General features: G+C 47.4%; 2 protein-coding genes across 2 annotated transcripts; one reads left to right on the top strand and one right to left on the bottom strand.

The window, feature by feature from the left end:
• Positions 1 to 4,323: 4,323 nt before the first annotated feature.
• On the bottom strand, positions 4,324 to 5,779 carry EDB91DRAFT_1160942 (optic atrophy 3 protein-domain-containing protein). Its single transcript, XM_041319815.1, has 5 exons — positions 5,468 to 5,779; positions 5,362 to 5,408; positions 5,173 to 5,298; positions 4,698 to 5,109; positions 4,324 to 4,646 (listed from the first exon to the last, which is right to left on the bottom strand). The coding sequence occupies exons 1-4, from the start codon at positions 5,501 to 5,503 to the stop codon at positions 4,752 to 4,754; spliced, it is 567 nt and encodes a 188-aa protein (XP_041172336.1). The 5' UTR covers positions 5,504 to 5,779; the 3' UTR covers positions 4,324 to 4,646; positions 4,698 to 4,751.
• EDB91DRAFT_1160939 (RNA pol II accessory factor, Cdc73 family-domain-containing protein) lies at positions 5,765 to 7,691 on the top strand. The gene is made up of 7 exons (XM_041319814.1): positions 5,765 to 6,280; positions 6,331 to 6,554; positions 6,603 to 6,723; positions 6,774 to 6,861; positions 6,920 to 7,206; positions 7,262 to 7,338; positions 7,393 to 7,691. The coding sequence occupies exons 1-7, from the start codon at positions 5,884 to 5,886 to the stop codon at positions 7,495 to 7,497; spliced, it is 1,299 nt and encodes a 432-aa protein (XP_041172335.1). The 5' UTR covers positions 5,765 to 5,883; the 3' UTR covers positions 7,498 to 7,691.
• The last annotated feature ends 8,641 nt before the right edge of the window (positions 7,692 to 16,332 follow it).

Here is a 16,332-nt window from a genome sequence, read left to right as displayed (position 1 = left end):
GACAGTCAGGTAAGCAGTACCTTATTTCTCATCCTGAGCCCATGCTAATGATTCCGATGTCTTGTTGTCACTGGGCTATTGGCAGTCAGTAAGTAGTGCCTTGATGGTTTCTCATCATGATCCCAATGCCCTGTTGCTACTCACCGGTTGACAGGAAGTAAGTGTATGGATAATGTCTCATCCTGAACCCATGCTAATGGTCCTGATGCCTTGTTGCTGCTGTCCTGTTGACAGTCAGTAAGTGTCTTGATGGCTCCTCATCCTGAATTAATGCTAATGCCTTCATGTCTTGCTACTGCTGGCCTGTCAACAGTATGTAAGTGCTTTGGTTTATCATCCCGAACTCATGCTGATACTGATGATGCCTGGGTGATAGGAAGTAAGTACCTTGATGGTGTTTTATGCTAAATCCATGCTCATGCTCCTGACACCTTGTCCCTGCTGGCCTTTTGACAGGGAGTAAGTGCCTTAATGTTTTCTCATCCTGAATCCATGCTTATAATTTCAATTCCTTGCTGCTGGCCTGTTGATAGTTGGTAAGTGTCCTGATGGTTTCTCATTTGGAATCCATACTAATGATTCTGATGTCTTGTTGCTGCTGGCCTATTGACAGTCGGTAAGAACCTTGATAGTTTCCCATCCTGAAGCCATACTGATGGTCCTGATTTCTTGTTGCTGCTGGCCTAATGATAGTCAGTAAGTGACTTAATAGTTTCTCATTATGAACCCATACTGATGATCCTGATGCCTTATTGCTGCTGACCTATTGACAGTATGTAAGTGCCCTCCTCCTGCACCCATACTAATATTCCTGATGTCTTGTTACTGTTGAACTCTTGACAGGGAGTAAGTGTCTTTATAGTTTCTCATCCTAAATACAGCTAATGATCATAATGCCTCACTACTGGCTTGTTAACAGAGTGTATGTACCTTAATAGCTTCTTATCCTGAACCAATGCTGATGATCCTGATGCATTGTTGCTACTGGCCTGCTGACAGTCAGTAAGTGTCTTGTCAGTTTCTCATCCTGAACTCAAACCAATGATTGATGCCTTGTTGCTGCTGGCTCAATCATAGTCAGTAAGTGTCTTGTTGGTTTCTCATCTGAAACCTATGCTGACAATCCTGATGCCCTGTTGCTGCTCTGTTAACAGTATGTAAGTTTTGCATTCTGAACCCAGCTGATGATCCTGATGTCTCATTGCTACTGGCCGGATGACAGAGAGTAAGTGCATTGATGGTTTCTCATGCTGCATCCAAGTTAATGAATCCAATGTATTGTCTCTGCTGACCTGGCAATAGAAAGTAAGTGCCTTAATGATTCTCATCCTGATCCTATGCCAATGATACTGATGTCTTGTTGCTACCTATTGACAGGCAGTATGTGCTTGTTGACTTCTTGTCCTGGACCTATACCAATGATCCAAACACCTTGCCACTGCTGGGCTGTTGACAGTTGGTAAGTCTCATGATGATTTCTCATCTTAAACCCATCCTGATCATCCTGATTGCTGGGTCATTGACAGTTGGTAAGCAGAGTCTTGATGTCAGTTTCTTGATCAAGTAAATCCATGCTGATTATCCCAATGCATTTTTACTACTGGCCTGATGCTAGGAAGTAAGTCTCTTGATTGCTTCTCATCCTTAACTCATGCTGATGATCCCAATACCTTGTTGTTGCTGGGCTGTTAACAGTCGGTAAGCATTGTCACCTTGATGAACCCATGCTGATGATTCTGATGTCTTGTCATTACTGGTTGGTCAACAGGAAGTATGTGCTTGATGGCTTCTCGTGCTGTTTCCATACTGACACGAGTCTGGATATTTTGCTACTACCACTGGTTTTTTTCACAGATGGTCGGTCCCTTTATTTTGTCTTGCATCACAATGACACTGATATGATTATGCTATATGACTTGTACATTTACATAGCCTACTGTAAGTCTCCTCTTTTTCTGGCAGACATGTTGAGTTCTTATCACTTATATCATCCATAGTTCGTTGAGTGTCCATTCTCATCCACACTTCCTCGTCTTACATAGTATTCTCATGCCACGCACAGAATGTAAGTTATTTGCACTCGTCATCATGTGTCAATTCTGATTGGCACTTTCTCTTAGTCTGTGAGTATGTTTCAATCACTCAGGATTCTTGCAATGGCACTTGATGATAGCACTCCTTTGCTTGTTCTGATTGCACGTTCACAGGATGTATGATGTCTCCTGCTCTGATATAATCGCTTCACTGATATGCAATTTTTTGGTCTTATATATATAGCTGGTACGTCCATTGACCAGCATATCTTCACTGTTGCAGTGCTAATCTGGTTCTAATTCCCTGATAGTTCGTAAGTCATGTGCTCATAGTGGTCGCTATCTTGTGGTTGATCATTCAAAACTATTAACCGAGCAGAAAGTAAGTCTATTTTGAAATATCAAGAATCCCGCCTCATGATTTTGACATTACTTTGTACCAGGAGGCAAGTCGTTCTGTTCGAATTGGTTTCGATGCTAACATCCACCCGTCTCAATAACTAGATCGCCATCTGGAGTGATCGTCTTTTGTTTGTCCTTCAGCCTTTGGTGGGCAAGGTTCCGTGTGTCGATCCTCACCACTCTTAAGAGTCTACAATAGGCTGGCAAGGGAACATGGTTCACTTCTGCGAACAGAATCATTCAGACTGGCATCGGTTAGTTTCTGACTGCACGGCCAACTACAGTTTTAATAACAAGAAGCAGCTACCATTATTGTCCTCGAATACTCCGCCTTCCTCCAGTATGACTATGCACTGGGGTTCATCAAGTCTGCCGTGGACCGTTACATGAAATCTCCTGTGGTTGCCGCTGTGGAGAAAGTCGCGACGGAAGTTGCTAATGGAGGCTATAAGAAAGAGGAATCGAAGAAAAAGATTCTCGAGTTCATCCTTGAAAATCGCATGCCAGTGTGTACGTCCATTGCCTCGTTTCAAAACGTGGAACTCGAAGTTTACCAGTCGTCTGCAGCGAGAACCTCCGTGGCGAAGTAGTGCTTTTCGATGTCCCCCCATGCTATGCCATGTTATGTACGATACCGAGTGCGTCAGCTTCAACTGCTGGTGCAAATTGTTGTTTCCTGCTTTCAAAGTTTCGATGTACTATGTACTACTATACCAGGCACTCCAGCTTCAACTGCTGAGCGCTGCAGACTGTACTACCGGGTTTCAACACCCTTTTTCGTATCTTATTATATTGTTTTCTGTTTTTGTTTTCTGTCTTTTTACTCTCGCCCGTCAAAGTGATCACTGGTCATTCTTACTTCCACGACTAGACTGCGATCTTGAGCGTAGGTTCAGTATTCAGTATTCTTCAAAGCTAAAGCAAACCGGTTTGACAACGGACACGACTGACAGCCCTATCAATGCGCGTCAGGACAGCACGCAGCCCGGGTGAATCAAGTCGTGTACATGAACATCTGGGGAGACCGACGTGAACTTAGAACGAACAAACTGTCGAAAAGGCAATCACAGGACTGTAATATCGTCTCGCAATTGAACATAATTTCATTGGATCGACAAGAATAAACGAGGGGGGACGAACTGGACGGCAAGCCAAGCCAACAAGAAATGAAACGGATGTATGTAAAGCCTCGTGAAGCTTAGGTATTGGCGCGGGCATAATATAGGTAGCGCTGCGGCCTAAGTAAGTTGATGGTTTGAGAAATTGGTTGAGGAAAATGCGGGCAATAGAGGCGAGATGAGCACAGTGACTGATTGTGCTCATGACAAAGGACGCACCATAAATATACTTCGTTTTGCTCCGTCCCCATTGAATCCATTCTTCCGTGCATCATCAAGAGTGCTCCAAATTGTTTGTTACCACCCCAGGGAACTTATGATGACATGTGTTCAGGTGCTGGTAATCGGGCCAGGGCAGACGGCGTATCACCAGTACAGATGAATATTCATATTAATGATGCTTGGTAGAGTGCGGACTAATTGGTGCAGTCACTGCTCATAGATGGTCAAGTAACAGATTCGTTCAGGAGCAAACCTTGTGAACCTGGCCAAATCAGTACGAGAACGGTGACAGCTAATGACGGACTTACTAACAGTTGTAGCTTTGCTGAATGCTAGAACGCGCGCCATCCCCGATTCCCATAGTGGAAGAGGGTTTCGTCAGACAAGATCGTAACAATTGTCTGTACAGCGATGTGCGGGAAAGTTTCTGACAGGTGCTTGACATATTGTGGTCATGTACAGTTTTATGCTTAGTCTGTGCGTCACGCGTCACCGTGGAATCCTGGTATGTACGGATGACTTTCGGTGCTCATGGCGGCGGTTGCATGTTAGGGTTAGCGACTCAATATGCATTAATTTGACATTGCAAATTACAAAACTCTGCTTGCATCTATGACCTTTGCGAAATTCTTTACACTGTATAGAAGTGTCGTCTCAATTCATTAGATTCTATTTCTGTGCTTCGACCACTGGGCCTCAAAAAGTTGTCACGTGGACGTCTGAATGTGACACGCAGGCCCAACCATACTAGAGCCGCTAGTTGTCGATCCTCTACTGTGATGAGCATGTATGCGTCAGAGCGCTTTGAGAGGAGCTATTATTCAGGTGTAGATAGCAAAGGAATGTGGCGAACACCACGCGGGAAATATTCCTTGGAATGTGAAGCATAAGCAAGAGGCCAAAATCCGAAAAAAAGAACTACCTCGGCATACGATTGAAGGAGAATTGGCAGTCCCACCGAGAAAATACACCGATGTCAAGGCAGTACCCTCGACGAGGTTGGCACAAGCTCCACCCTGGGAACTTTCAACGGTGTATCTTCAAACTCTGCCCATCCACCTCGCAGCCCAATCTCCACCACCCGCTCTACAATCCTCGCCAGCTCATTATTCCGTGCACGTTCTCCTTCGAGATCGCCCAAGCTTTCCTGGATTCTCTCCAGACGCTCTGTGAGGGACGCGACATTCGTAGAGAGCTCCTCGATTCGTTCGTTGACATCATCTCGCTGTTTGGACTGATTTCGAGATGATCGCCATGTTTCGCCTATTATTAATAATGCGGCCACTGAAAATAAGAAGCCTTCCGCTAATGTGTTGGCACCGTTTTCAATTGCTCTGAGGCACAAATGAAGAGGAATCAGACATGAAGGTAGCCTGAAAAAATGGGGCAGTACACACCTCGTTTCTGATAATGGCTTCACATGTTGTCTGGCCGGTTCGCCGAGAATATTTGTCCTCAGTTTAATTTCAGCCGTATGCATACCCTGGGCAAGGGAAATACATATAGAACGGAAGGTTTCGTGCCTATAAATCCACCATTCAAAACGTCAGTATTAACCTCGGCAGGAGTTAAACAACTCCACATACTGCTTTGCTTGGTTCTTCAGTTGTGCAGAGATGGGCTTCGCAACTGTCTGTCACATCTGAACTGAGACACTCGAGTTAAAGCATGACAACGGTTGGTCTGACTCACTCGAATAACGAGGGTAGCGAGTTTGACTGTAGCCATGGTGTTGAATAGTACAGTTCAGAGTCTTGATACTCAGAGCAGCAAGAAGAAATGTTCAAGATGCTAGTCTACTGAGCACGATGCCGAATCCACACGTCAGCTCAGCGCCGTCGGACCTAACGCCGAGAACCGGACAACCAGCGGAGACAGAAAACAAGGAGAAGGAAAGGTTTCCAAAGAGCACGACCTGCAGCGCAGCTTACACCCGCTTTCCAAAGACTCGGGAGTTGCGGATCGCTGAACCAAGTGTTCTGAACTTTTGAGCGAACCCGTTCACCACCCATCTAGGGGTCGCTGATACCCATTATGTAAGCTACTGTGGATCGTCAGACTCCAAGTCCGTTGCGTTATTGACGGCACTTTCTTCTTCACTAACCACGATGAGCTCGACAATGGACTCGACGTCAGACCCACTACTGGCCCTACGCCATGCGATTAAAACCAAATCTCCAATAACGTATGTCGCAAATTCTGAGCCTACAACTTCCCTTCTCGCTTCATCCCACATCGTACTCTCCCCAACTCTCTCGCTTCCAAAATCAACTCCAACGCGCTATTCAAAACCTGGGACTTCTGCATCTTCACCGTCCGACTTCTTTACCCTCGAAGCCGTGTATTTAGCATGGCTCCTCCGCGATGCGCCTGTTGGAGAGTATATGAAACAGGCTCGAGAGAATGGTCTTGCAGTGGGTTTCGTGAGCGTTACGGAGAGGAAGAGCATTGTTGAATGGCTGGAAGGCAAGGTAAATGACTTGAAAAGAATAGTGTCACTTGCAGGTGCGTGGTCCTGTAAACTCGACTGGGAGCTCTGACCGAGCTTCATGCAGCACCAGAGTCGACAACTCCTCCAGGCACACCTACCCACCCCGGTGCATCCACTTTACCTTTAATTACCCCGAAGCGCGCAGCACATGCTGCAGACACCACCACCACTCCCTCAAAGCGACGTTACGTTGCCGATCAACAAGATGTTGAAGTTGTAAAACGGATCAAGCAGAACGAAATTGAATTGCGGGACAGGAACACTGTACTACGAGGAACGAAACCGAACGTAAGTTTGGATCTCACCCCGAGTTTGTGTCACTAACCGCGTTCCCAGAATTTCTCTGCCTTACGAGTTATATACTCTGAAAAATTGAAGAAGCTCAAGGATTCAAAATCTGGGGCTGCTCCAGCTCCTGTGCCATCTGCTGGCCTTGCCATGCAAGTCCGCAAAGCTAGTATGTGCTCACTCCGAATATTTTACTCAAAACTCTCAAATTCCATTCAGAAAACATGTACCCGATCATCATGATTTCCTCTTCTCCAACTGCCCTTATAACTATGCACAATGTCAAGCGTTTCTTGCAAGAATCTCTGTGCGTTTCTGTTTTGTACGTCAAATAGCTTCACTCAACTGATGAGATACACTCGTAGTTTTGAGTCTTCTACATCGGCACGCGACCGTGCTGCAGCTGCTGGCAACTCCCGCGCTGAGGATGTCATTCACATAGACAGGCGACGTGTACCGCCTTCCTCATCCTCACAGCCCACCTCTTCGTCTCGCGGGGAGATCCAACGGTACTTTGTAGTTGATAGCACTGACGCGTTGCAGAAATTTGGTGCAGACGCATGGGAACGTGTTGTCTGTGTGATGACCACCGGCCAAGCTTGGCAGTTCCGTCCATATCGGTGGAATGAACCCCGAGCTCTGTTCCATCACGGTGAGTAATTCGCTTTTGGCCGACATTGATCGCCGATGATCGTCGGATGTTCTAGTTAAAGGCGTGTATGTTTCGTGGGCTAATGACCCGCCAAACACAAAGATCAAGGACTGGAATGTTACTGAACTGAAGGTGTGCCTGGAAACTTCCTCTTTTTCCTTCGAGGCTGATGTGGCATTGTGCTAGATTGATCCTCACAGACGACACATTGACAAGTCTGTGGTGGCGCATTTTTGGCAGCTCATTGATGACTGGACGATCATCAATAAACCGTGGTTGATCAAGTCATGATGTTTTGCTTTCGATCCGTTTGTCGGTGGCAGCGAGCCATTGAAAGGAGGGTCTGCTTTCGTTCTCAGTTTTGCGCTATTTTGTGCCTCCATCTACCGGAGACGCCCACTTATGTATCGGAATCATATTTCTTGTACTCGACGTGACGTGTAAGGGCAAAGCTCAGCATATCATCGGGGACAGGTAAATCGCGGCGATCATAAGCCATACTCTTAAGATATAAATCTCTCTTTTTGCCGGTACCCTAGATGGGCCGAGAACCGCAGTTATTGCGAGATTACAAAGTCCGAGCATGCATACAGTCGGCTATGTCAAGTCGAAAGTCTGCATTATTTCGGAAAATCAACATCCCATCTTGGTGGACAATGTACTTGACAGATGTACATCAGAAGTACGGAACCAAAGTCCCAGTCACTGACCTGGACTTGCATTCCTGTAGATACAAGTCACTATGCAATACGTGGTCCGTCAAGCCGGCAACATGGGCTCCTGTGGTGCTTGGTTCATCTTGAGCTCTTTTGTGTTTGCGCCCGTAGTAGACACCTCCAGCACTCATCTACCTCACTCCATCCAGCCTCGCGTTGTTCAAATAACTGCGGCACGGGGGATCCGATATCGCAGTCGAAAAAGACCACCTCAGTCAACTTGGGCAGTAATCTGTGCAGTTGACCAGCGACGGCAATGGGATCGACGATCGGAGAAACCCCCACAAGGACATTGGTGATCTTCTCGTTTGGAATTGTTCCAGAGAACGGCTCGCTGTTGACGTCTACTGCACATGCGCAAAAGGTCATTTCAATGCTGCGTAATTGCGGGCAATGATGTATGAGGTGGATGACTCCTACGAAAGTGAGAAATGGCGGGACCTGCTAACAAGCCACAGTTCCAGACCAGAAATTCTCGAGCTGAGGCCAGGATTGCGTCATTGTCTTGAGTGAGGCATCATCGATGGCCGAAATGCATATCCAATCAAGCCGTAACTCCAGTAAGCGATTAAACGACATCAACTGGGACTAGTAACTGTGTCTTCGTCGACAAAGGTACCGAACTTGAACTCGAAGTCGACCACGAGTGTCTCAAGAGCAGGAGAGAAGTGCTCCGAGAGGGAGATGATGAGATCTGGAACTTCCAGTGGATCATACCGGAAATCGCCGTCTAAACTGACGAGCACCTCCACTGATCGACAAGAGAGAAAATGGATGTTTCTGAGACAGTGATTAACAATAGAAAGTGATGGTGCACTGATGCGCACTCGATCGAGTTGGGAGGAATCCAAGGAAAATCTTGGAGTGGAATTGGGTTGCGTGTCGTTAATTTCGTAGTCTCACAGGCCGACAGACACAGATTTCAACGATGGTGAAGAAGCCAAGTGAAGAAGCGTTCGTGTGTTGAGAACCTCGGTATTAAGACAGAGGAGCTTCCACAAGCTACATAGAGATTCGCATATTACATCTGAACTTTCTTCAGAATCACCGCCAAGGGAAGCTACCAAGGCAGATTTGGCAAAAGACGGGTCTCCTGATCCAAAGCCCAGATTGACCGATGTGATAGACAAAAACTCTATAACTCGCGCGTCCTGCCATCAACCATACTGCACCGATGCGAAAGGAGAAACACGACTCACTGTAGTTCACTGTCGCGACATGCCACTCACTCACGTGACATACAGAACAAGATGAAGAACTACCATGCCGGTGAGTCATGTGGTTAAATCCCGGACGCATAATACTCATACTCACAATATACAGTATGCATTCGTGCCCAGGGCAGCAATCGCTAAAATAGCAAACTGTAGGACATGTGTCGTCACTGACAGGTATCGATGCTGCAGATATCAATGCTGTCAAAGTAGCAACAACAGTGAGGACAAAGGAGAACCGCATTGTTTGTGAGGATGCGATATGGGATCAAATAAATCTGAAGGGGACAGTAGGAAGACGGCTTGGTTTTATGTGAAGAACTTATCCATCTGAAATCCCCTTTCGAACAGATGTATCTGAAATGCCAGCATATTGCCACCTACCTTGTGAAGCAAGATCTATTGGCAGTTTAGCGTGGAACAAAATATCCCCTTGCGAAGCAAGGTCGATGCCAGGCGTGGCCCATAGTGTAGGAGAAAGCGACTTCTGCCAAAAGAACGGCAGAACGGCAAATGGCACAAATCGGCAGAACTCTTCTTCATAGACTCGACGTCTTCTTTAAACACAAAGTTCGTCGAATCAACGGGGACTACATGAAACACGTTGCTACTCATGTCATCGCACACAATCAACTCCACAGCGTTCAGTTCGCATCTGTCTGCACGATGACTGGCGGATCTGTTTTCGGGGCCCAAGACAGACAATGATGATATTAATCCCATTCAACATTGTGTCTAAAGAACCGTTAGTAGAAATCAGCGATGTAGAATAAAATGAGTAGAAACCTGCTGAAAAGACGACGATACAGTGATTCGTCATGTCGTCGGATCAACAAGATTCCACTCAAATTTAAATTCAAAGCTATCATCAAATCCTTACTTGTCAGATGTTGTTGAAGAGAAGTACTTCGTGTTCTTGGAATGCCAAATGTAAAGTACACAGTCGATACACTGGCAGGAGGACAAGGTCCGCAGTTCATACCTGGCTGACGGTTGTAGTGAGCGTCAAAAGGCGGTAGTGCATGGAAGGTACGAACGGCGTCTGGGATCCGAATGGGAAACGAGCTCAAGAAGTGCTCATTAGCGAACCACCCAGGAAGAAATGGGCAATATTTCCAGAGCCGCAGTCTGGTTGGTGAACGAGTCCGATGCTCAAGAGACCACGGCCCTCACTGGTAGAACTGGCGCTGAGATATCCAGGGAGGACGGGCATACACTATCAGGGTAGTAGGACGTGGTTTTGTCAGAGAAATGCAAGGGGGAGTTGAGAGGGGACGTCACCGCCCGACACCAATACCTGCACTGCTAGCAGGGAGATGTGGTCACTCTCTGTACAGGCATATGCTACCGCCATGATCAAGACGATCCGCGTGGTTTCGTTCTCTGAAATCGAGCGTTCCGCCGCCAGATGATTCGATTGGAAGTTCGATTGGTCTTTGGCGATAGCGTATGCGGAAGTGGCGCAGCCGAGGCCAATTGCGGCGATACCTCAGACGACAGCACATGGTGGCTGATGAGCTTGATAATGGTGAGAGACGAAGTATATGACTGCTTGATTCGTTGAGCTAGTGCTTCACGTGAATTGGAGAAGGAGACAGACGATTTACACGATAGTAGTCACCATTTGAGTATTACATCATGGAGTCGGTGTTCAAGGATGAATGGATGTAGTAGTGGTTCGTGCCTGGGGAATGAGGCGAACCTTTGCATGATCGCGTCAAATGTGGAGGACGGGGAAGAAGATAAATCTAGAGTCAGTGGGGGATCCGGAAAAAGTGTGTGTCCAGAAGAGAAGACGCAAATGATCGGGATGAGAAACACAGCCCTTCGGTCCGCTTCGGAGCGCTATCTAGTCGGAATCAGGTAGAGACCCTTGGTAGAAATATGAGAATGGGAAGTGGGCAGGTGGATAAAGTCTGTATGGCGCCGCACAAGTGGGGGACAGCGAAGAAGAGCAAGAGTCGAATCTTCGAAGCAGACGGCCTATTTGGGTAATCATGAGGCGCACAGATAAGTGCCATTCTCATATGGAAGCACGAGAATGCGAATGGATCTCCACGCGGGCATTTGCGCTTCTATGTTCAAGCCTACAACAAGACTACAAAATTGCGTCATACTAACGTATTCTATGTATTCAAGATTTCCTCCATTCCAAGATCTCCATTGCTCGAGCGGCAGTGAAATTTATTCACAAGCAAGCAGGTTGACCAACTCCGCAACAAAAACTCTATAATCACGCATCATGCCATCAACTATACTGCACGGATGCGAAGGCAGAAAAACAACTCACTGTAGTTCACTGTCGCGACATGCCACTCGTTGATGTACATAACAGGATGACGAACTACCATGCCGGTGAGTCATGTGGTTATATCCAGGATGCAAACTACTCATACTCACAAAACTCAGTGTGCAATCTTGCTCAGGACAGCAGCTATTAAAATAGCAAGCTGCAGGACATTTTTCACTGTCAGGGTCACTGGCAGGTATTGATGCCGCAGATATTGATGCTGTTAAAGCAGCAACAACGGCGAGGACAGAGGAGAAACGCATTGTTTGTGAGGATGTGATATGGGATCAAATAAATCTGAAGGGATAGTAGGAAGACGGCTTACTTTTATGAAGAACTGCGCCTGAAAGCCCTTTCGAAAGATGATATTTGTAATGCCAGCAGATTGCCACCTAAGATCTTCCTTGTGAAGCAAGGTCTATTGGCAATTTGACGTGGAACAAAGTATCACGGCTCGAATCCCCTGTCGAGAAAGTACTACACTGATCAGAGCTTGGTTTCGATCCAACCTCAGTGTTCGTAGATACCAACTCTTCCTGCAATGGTTGGGAGGGTGAGCCTGCACCATCAGGGTAGGACATGGCGTTCAGAGAAATCCGACGGGGAGCTGAGAGGGGACGTGACACCGCCGACATCAATACCTCCGACAGCAGAGAGGTGTAGACACTGTCCGTACCGGCGCACGATCAAGACGGTATTTGCGTGACCTGGTTCTCTTGCCGCTGCTCAATCGGAAGCTCCCGTATAACTCGTTCAGCCTTCAGCGATAGCGCATGTGGAAGAAGCGTAGCCGAAGCCAATTACGGGGATACAGGGACGAAGTATATGAACACCTATATTGCTTGACTCGTTGAATTAGTACTTCGTGTAAAGAGAAGAAGACATGACAATAAACGACTTGGGCGATAGTAGTCACAGTTTGAGTACTACGTCAAGGATTCGGCGTTCAAGCAGGACAGGATGTAGTAGTCGTTCGTGAGCTGCTTTCTCGTGGGGGGTGACAAGGAGGAGGCGGACCTTCGTATGATACTAAAGCGTTGAGGACGGGGAAGAGGATAAATCTAGAACTGGGGATCCGGAAAAAAGTATGCGTCTAGGGTGAGAGACAGAGCCCTTACGGAGCGCTGTCTTGTCAGAATCGGGTAGAGACTTTTGGGTCTGAAGGAGAGGTGACAGCAGAAAAAAACACCTAGTAAAAATATGATAATGAGAGGTGGGCGGGTGAACAATATTTGTATCATAAGGCGCCGGACAAGTGGGGGACAGCGAAGAAGAGCAAGAGGGGAATATTCGAAGCAGACGGCCTATTTGAGTGGTCCTGAGGCGCACAGACCAGTGCCATCCACATGCCGAAGCACGAGAATGCGCATCTCCACGCGGGCGCCTACATACAAAGGCCATGTCTGAATGCGCCAACGCTTGCAAGCTTGCAAATCGCGATAGACTTACAGGTGGGTCGTGGAGAGCGAAGCCGGCCCTGGCGTGGTGAACGTTGTGAAGGGTCAAGGCAAACTTATCTGTGTATGACCAAGACTGAAGAGGCCAAATGAGTAGTAACTGGGCGCTTCCAAATTTAACCCATACAAGTATATGATACTGTTCGTTCGTCACAAAATGAAGGTAAAAGTTTTTAGACTCGCTACCAGTCTGCGTACAATTCCTGCGCGAGCTTCTTGAGACTGGTGCGGAAGGAGCTAAGCCGTCGCTCCGGCTTGCAAGATCATTAGTCTCCCGGTGGCCTACAACGAGACTACAAAACTGCGTCGTACTAACATATTCTATGTATTCAAGTGATCAAGATTTCCTCTATTCCAAGATCTCCATTGCTCGAGCGGCAGTGAAATTTGTTCAGAAGCAAGCATGTTGATCAACTCAACCTATAAATCACGCGTCGTGTCATCAACCATACTGCACCGGTGCGAAAGCAGAGACATGACTCACTGTAGTTCACTGACATAGCAAGACGAAGTACTACCACGCCAGTGAGTCATGTGGTTAAATGTAGAACGCAAACTGTTCATACTCACAAGAAACACTTCGCAATCTTGCCCAGGACAGCAGCTGTGAAGATAGCAAGTTGTAGGACATGATTCACTGTCAGGATCACTGGCAGGTATTGATGCTGCAGATATTGAGGCTGTCAAAGGAGCAACGACGATGAGGACAAAGGACAACCGCATTGTTTGTGAGGATGTGATACAGAATATAAATCCAAAGGGGACAGTAAGAAAACGGCTTGGTCTTATGTGAAGAACCTATCCACCTGAAATCCTCTTTCGAACAGATGATATCTGTAATGCCAGCAGATTGCCACCTAGCTTGTGAAGCAAGGTCAATGCCAGCTCGAATCCGCTGTCGGGAACCACACTGATCAGAGCGCGTCCTAATGTCCCCAGACACGGTCTAGGCCGCCCAGGTATGGGTGACCTGCGGCGGGCACGGGTGCGGCTCGTGTAGGATATTAATGTTTTGGGGCGACTTCTGCCAAAAGAACGGCAGAACGGCAAATGGCACAAATCGGCAGAACTCTTGTTCATAGACCCGACGTCTTCTGTAAACACAAGCTTCGTCGAATCAACGGGGACTGCACGCAGCACGTTGCTACTTATGGCCTCGCACATAGTCAACTCTAAAGCGTTCAGTTCGCATCTGTCTGCAATGACTTGCGTATCTGTTTTCGGGGCCCATGTAAAGAATCGTTAGTAGAAACAAGCGATCGGTAGAATAGATGAGTAGAATCTTGTTGACAAGATGACGATACACGGATATTCAATACTCTCGTCTAGTCAACAGAATTCTACTCAAACTTAAATTCAAAGCTATGCATCGAATCTTTAGAATGCGTGCCACAAAAGCCTACTTGTGAGATGTTGTTGAAGCAAGACTTCATGTGGTGGAATCGTGTCTTAAGAATGCTAAATGGAAAATAAACAGTGGATGCGCTGGTACAAAACGACAGGAGTACAAGGTCCGCAGTTCATACCCTGGCTGACGGTTGTAGGTGCATGGAGGGTACGGGTGGCGTCAGACATCCGAATGGGAAACAAGCTCGAGGGATGCTCACTCGCAGAACACCCAGGAAAAATGGGTGGTATTTCTAACGTTGTAATAAGCCGTTGGTGAATGAGTTCGAGGCTCGAGAGTATACAACCGTCGCTGGTAGAACTGACGCTGAGGTATCCAGGGAGGACGGTGCAAGTAGATCTCACCTCTTCCTACAATGGTTGGGAGGGTAAGCCTGCACTATCGGAGTAGTAGGACGTAGGGTTGTCAGAGAAATGCGAGGGGGAGCTGAGAGAGGATGTGACGCGGTCGACACCAGTACCTGCACGACCTTGTTCTCTGAAATCGAACGTTCCGCCGCCAGATGACTCGATCGAAGTTCCCATATAACTCGTTTGGCCTTTGGCGGTAGCGTATGCGGAAGAGGCGCAGCCGAGGCCAGATACTTCAGACGACAGCACACCGTGGCTGATAAGGTAGGCTTTTGTGAGGGGTGAAGCATATGGACACCTAGACTTGACTCGTTAAACTGGTGCTGAAGTGTGAAGAGGAAACACGACAAGGACGACTCACGCAATCGTAGTCACCGTTCGAGTATCACGCCATGGAGTCGCCGTTCAAGTAAAACTCTTGCTCGTGGGGGATGACAAGCAGGAGGCGGACCTTTGTGCAATCGTTAAGGCTGAGGACGGGGAAGAGGACAAATACGTCTAGAAGAGAATATGCGGACGGTCGGGATGAGAGACAGAGCCCTTCGGAGCGTTATCTGGTCAGAATCAGGTACAGACCTTTGGGCCTGAAGGAGAGGCGATACCAGAAAAGCACTTAGTAGAAATATGTGAATGGGAGGGGGCAGGTTGTATGGCGCAACACAAGTGGGGACAGCGAAGAAGGAGAGAGAGAAGCAGAAACAGATGGGCTATTTGAGTGATCGTGAGGCGCACAGACCAGTGCCATTCTAGTAACGAGGTACGAGAATGCGAATCTCCATGCGGGTGCTTACAAAAGCCATGTCAGAATGTGTCAACGGTCGCGATCCGCGTTGGACTTAGAGGTGGGTCATGGCGAGAATGCGGAGCCAAATGATGGGGTGAACGTTGTGAAGACCCAAGGCAAATACCGGTGTATGACGAAGACTGAAGAGGCAGAGTAAATAAGCACTTCCTGACACCAGCGCTGGACGAAAGCACGCACAATGTTGGCTCCTACAATTACAATTCCAAACCCGTATATATCTGTTCGTTCTTACAGCGCTTCTGCATATTGATGCACGTTGCAACAGTCGCCCGAGACCTACTACGTTGACGGTTGAAGGTCACTGTCACTGTCTTGAGTATGCGCTATAACATGGTTCACCGTACTAATATGATGTGAATGATATGAAGAGGGTAGTGGGGTTCATAGCTTACAAAAATCGACCTAATCAAAACCGGAGAAAAGGCTGTACGGCTGCTGGCGAATGAACATTAGCGCTGTCTCGTGCATGCTTGCGAGACATAAAACTCACCTGTCTTGCCAGCTTGCCATAAGATCAATCGGTGAGTTGATGGTCAACTATCCCCACCATATTTTATAACGAACGGGGTCAAAACGCTATCTTCCGTACGATAGTAGCCATGGTTTCTAGGTTCCACAAAGACCCGACCCTCGAGAGAGCTTCACCGCCAGCGCAACATATTTGAGGGTCATGCGCAAGTGCAACTGCGACACAGGACTTCTTGTCGGGGATCCGTGGAAATGGGAGGCAGAAGGTATACGGGCAATGGCGCTGTCACCGAACGGCAAGACAACTGCATGCGGGAGAGAGGCCTGATAAGCAGCTGAAGCGTCCAACGATTTAACGTGGACGGGAAAATGATCGAAGAGGTTTGAACATGTCATAGTAGCGGGGTGGATGGATGGT

Source organism: Suillus paluster (assembly GCF_016628075.1).
Source record: "Suillus paluster strain FC165 chromosome Unknown EDB91scaffold_83, whole genome shotgun sequence".
Taxonomy (NCBI): Eukaryota; Fungi; Basidiomycota; class Agaricomycetes; order Boletales; family Suillaceae; genus Suillus; species Suillus paluster.
Note: the sequence above shows the minus strand (reverse complement) of the source record. Positions and strands in the feature narration are given on the sequence as shown.

What these genes read in the sequence shown, in the direction of transcription:
- EDB91DRAFT_1160942 (XM_041319815.1), bottom strand. Translation starts at nt 5,503, where the DNA reads ATGGCTACAGTCAAACTCGCTACCCTCGTTATTCGA. An exon ending in TCGCTACCCTCGTTATTCGA is followed by an intron (nt 5,409 to 5,467) that starts GTGAGTCAGACC and finishes CAGATGTGACAG; the next exon opens with ACAGTTGCGAAGCCCATCTC. An exon ending in CTGAAGAACCAAGCAAAGCA is followed by an intron (nt 5,299 to 5,361) that starts GTATGTGGAGTT and finishes GTGGATTTATAG; the next exon opens with GCACGAAACCTTCCGTTCTA.
- EDB91DRAFT_1160939 (XM_041319814.1), top strand. Translation starts at nt 5,884, where the DNA reads ATGAGCTCGACAATGGACTCGACGTCAGACCCACTACTGGCCCTACGC. An exon ending in AAGAATAGTGTCACTTGCAG is followed by an intron (nt 6,281 to 6,330) that starts GTGCGTGGTCCT and finishes AGCTTCATGCAG; the next exon opens with CACCAGAGTCGACAACTCCT. An exon ending in CCGAGCTCTGTTCCATCACG is followed by an intron (nt 7,207 to 7,261) that starts GTGAGTAATTCG and finishes CGGATGTTCTAG; the next exon opens with TTAAAGGCGTGTATGTTTCG.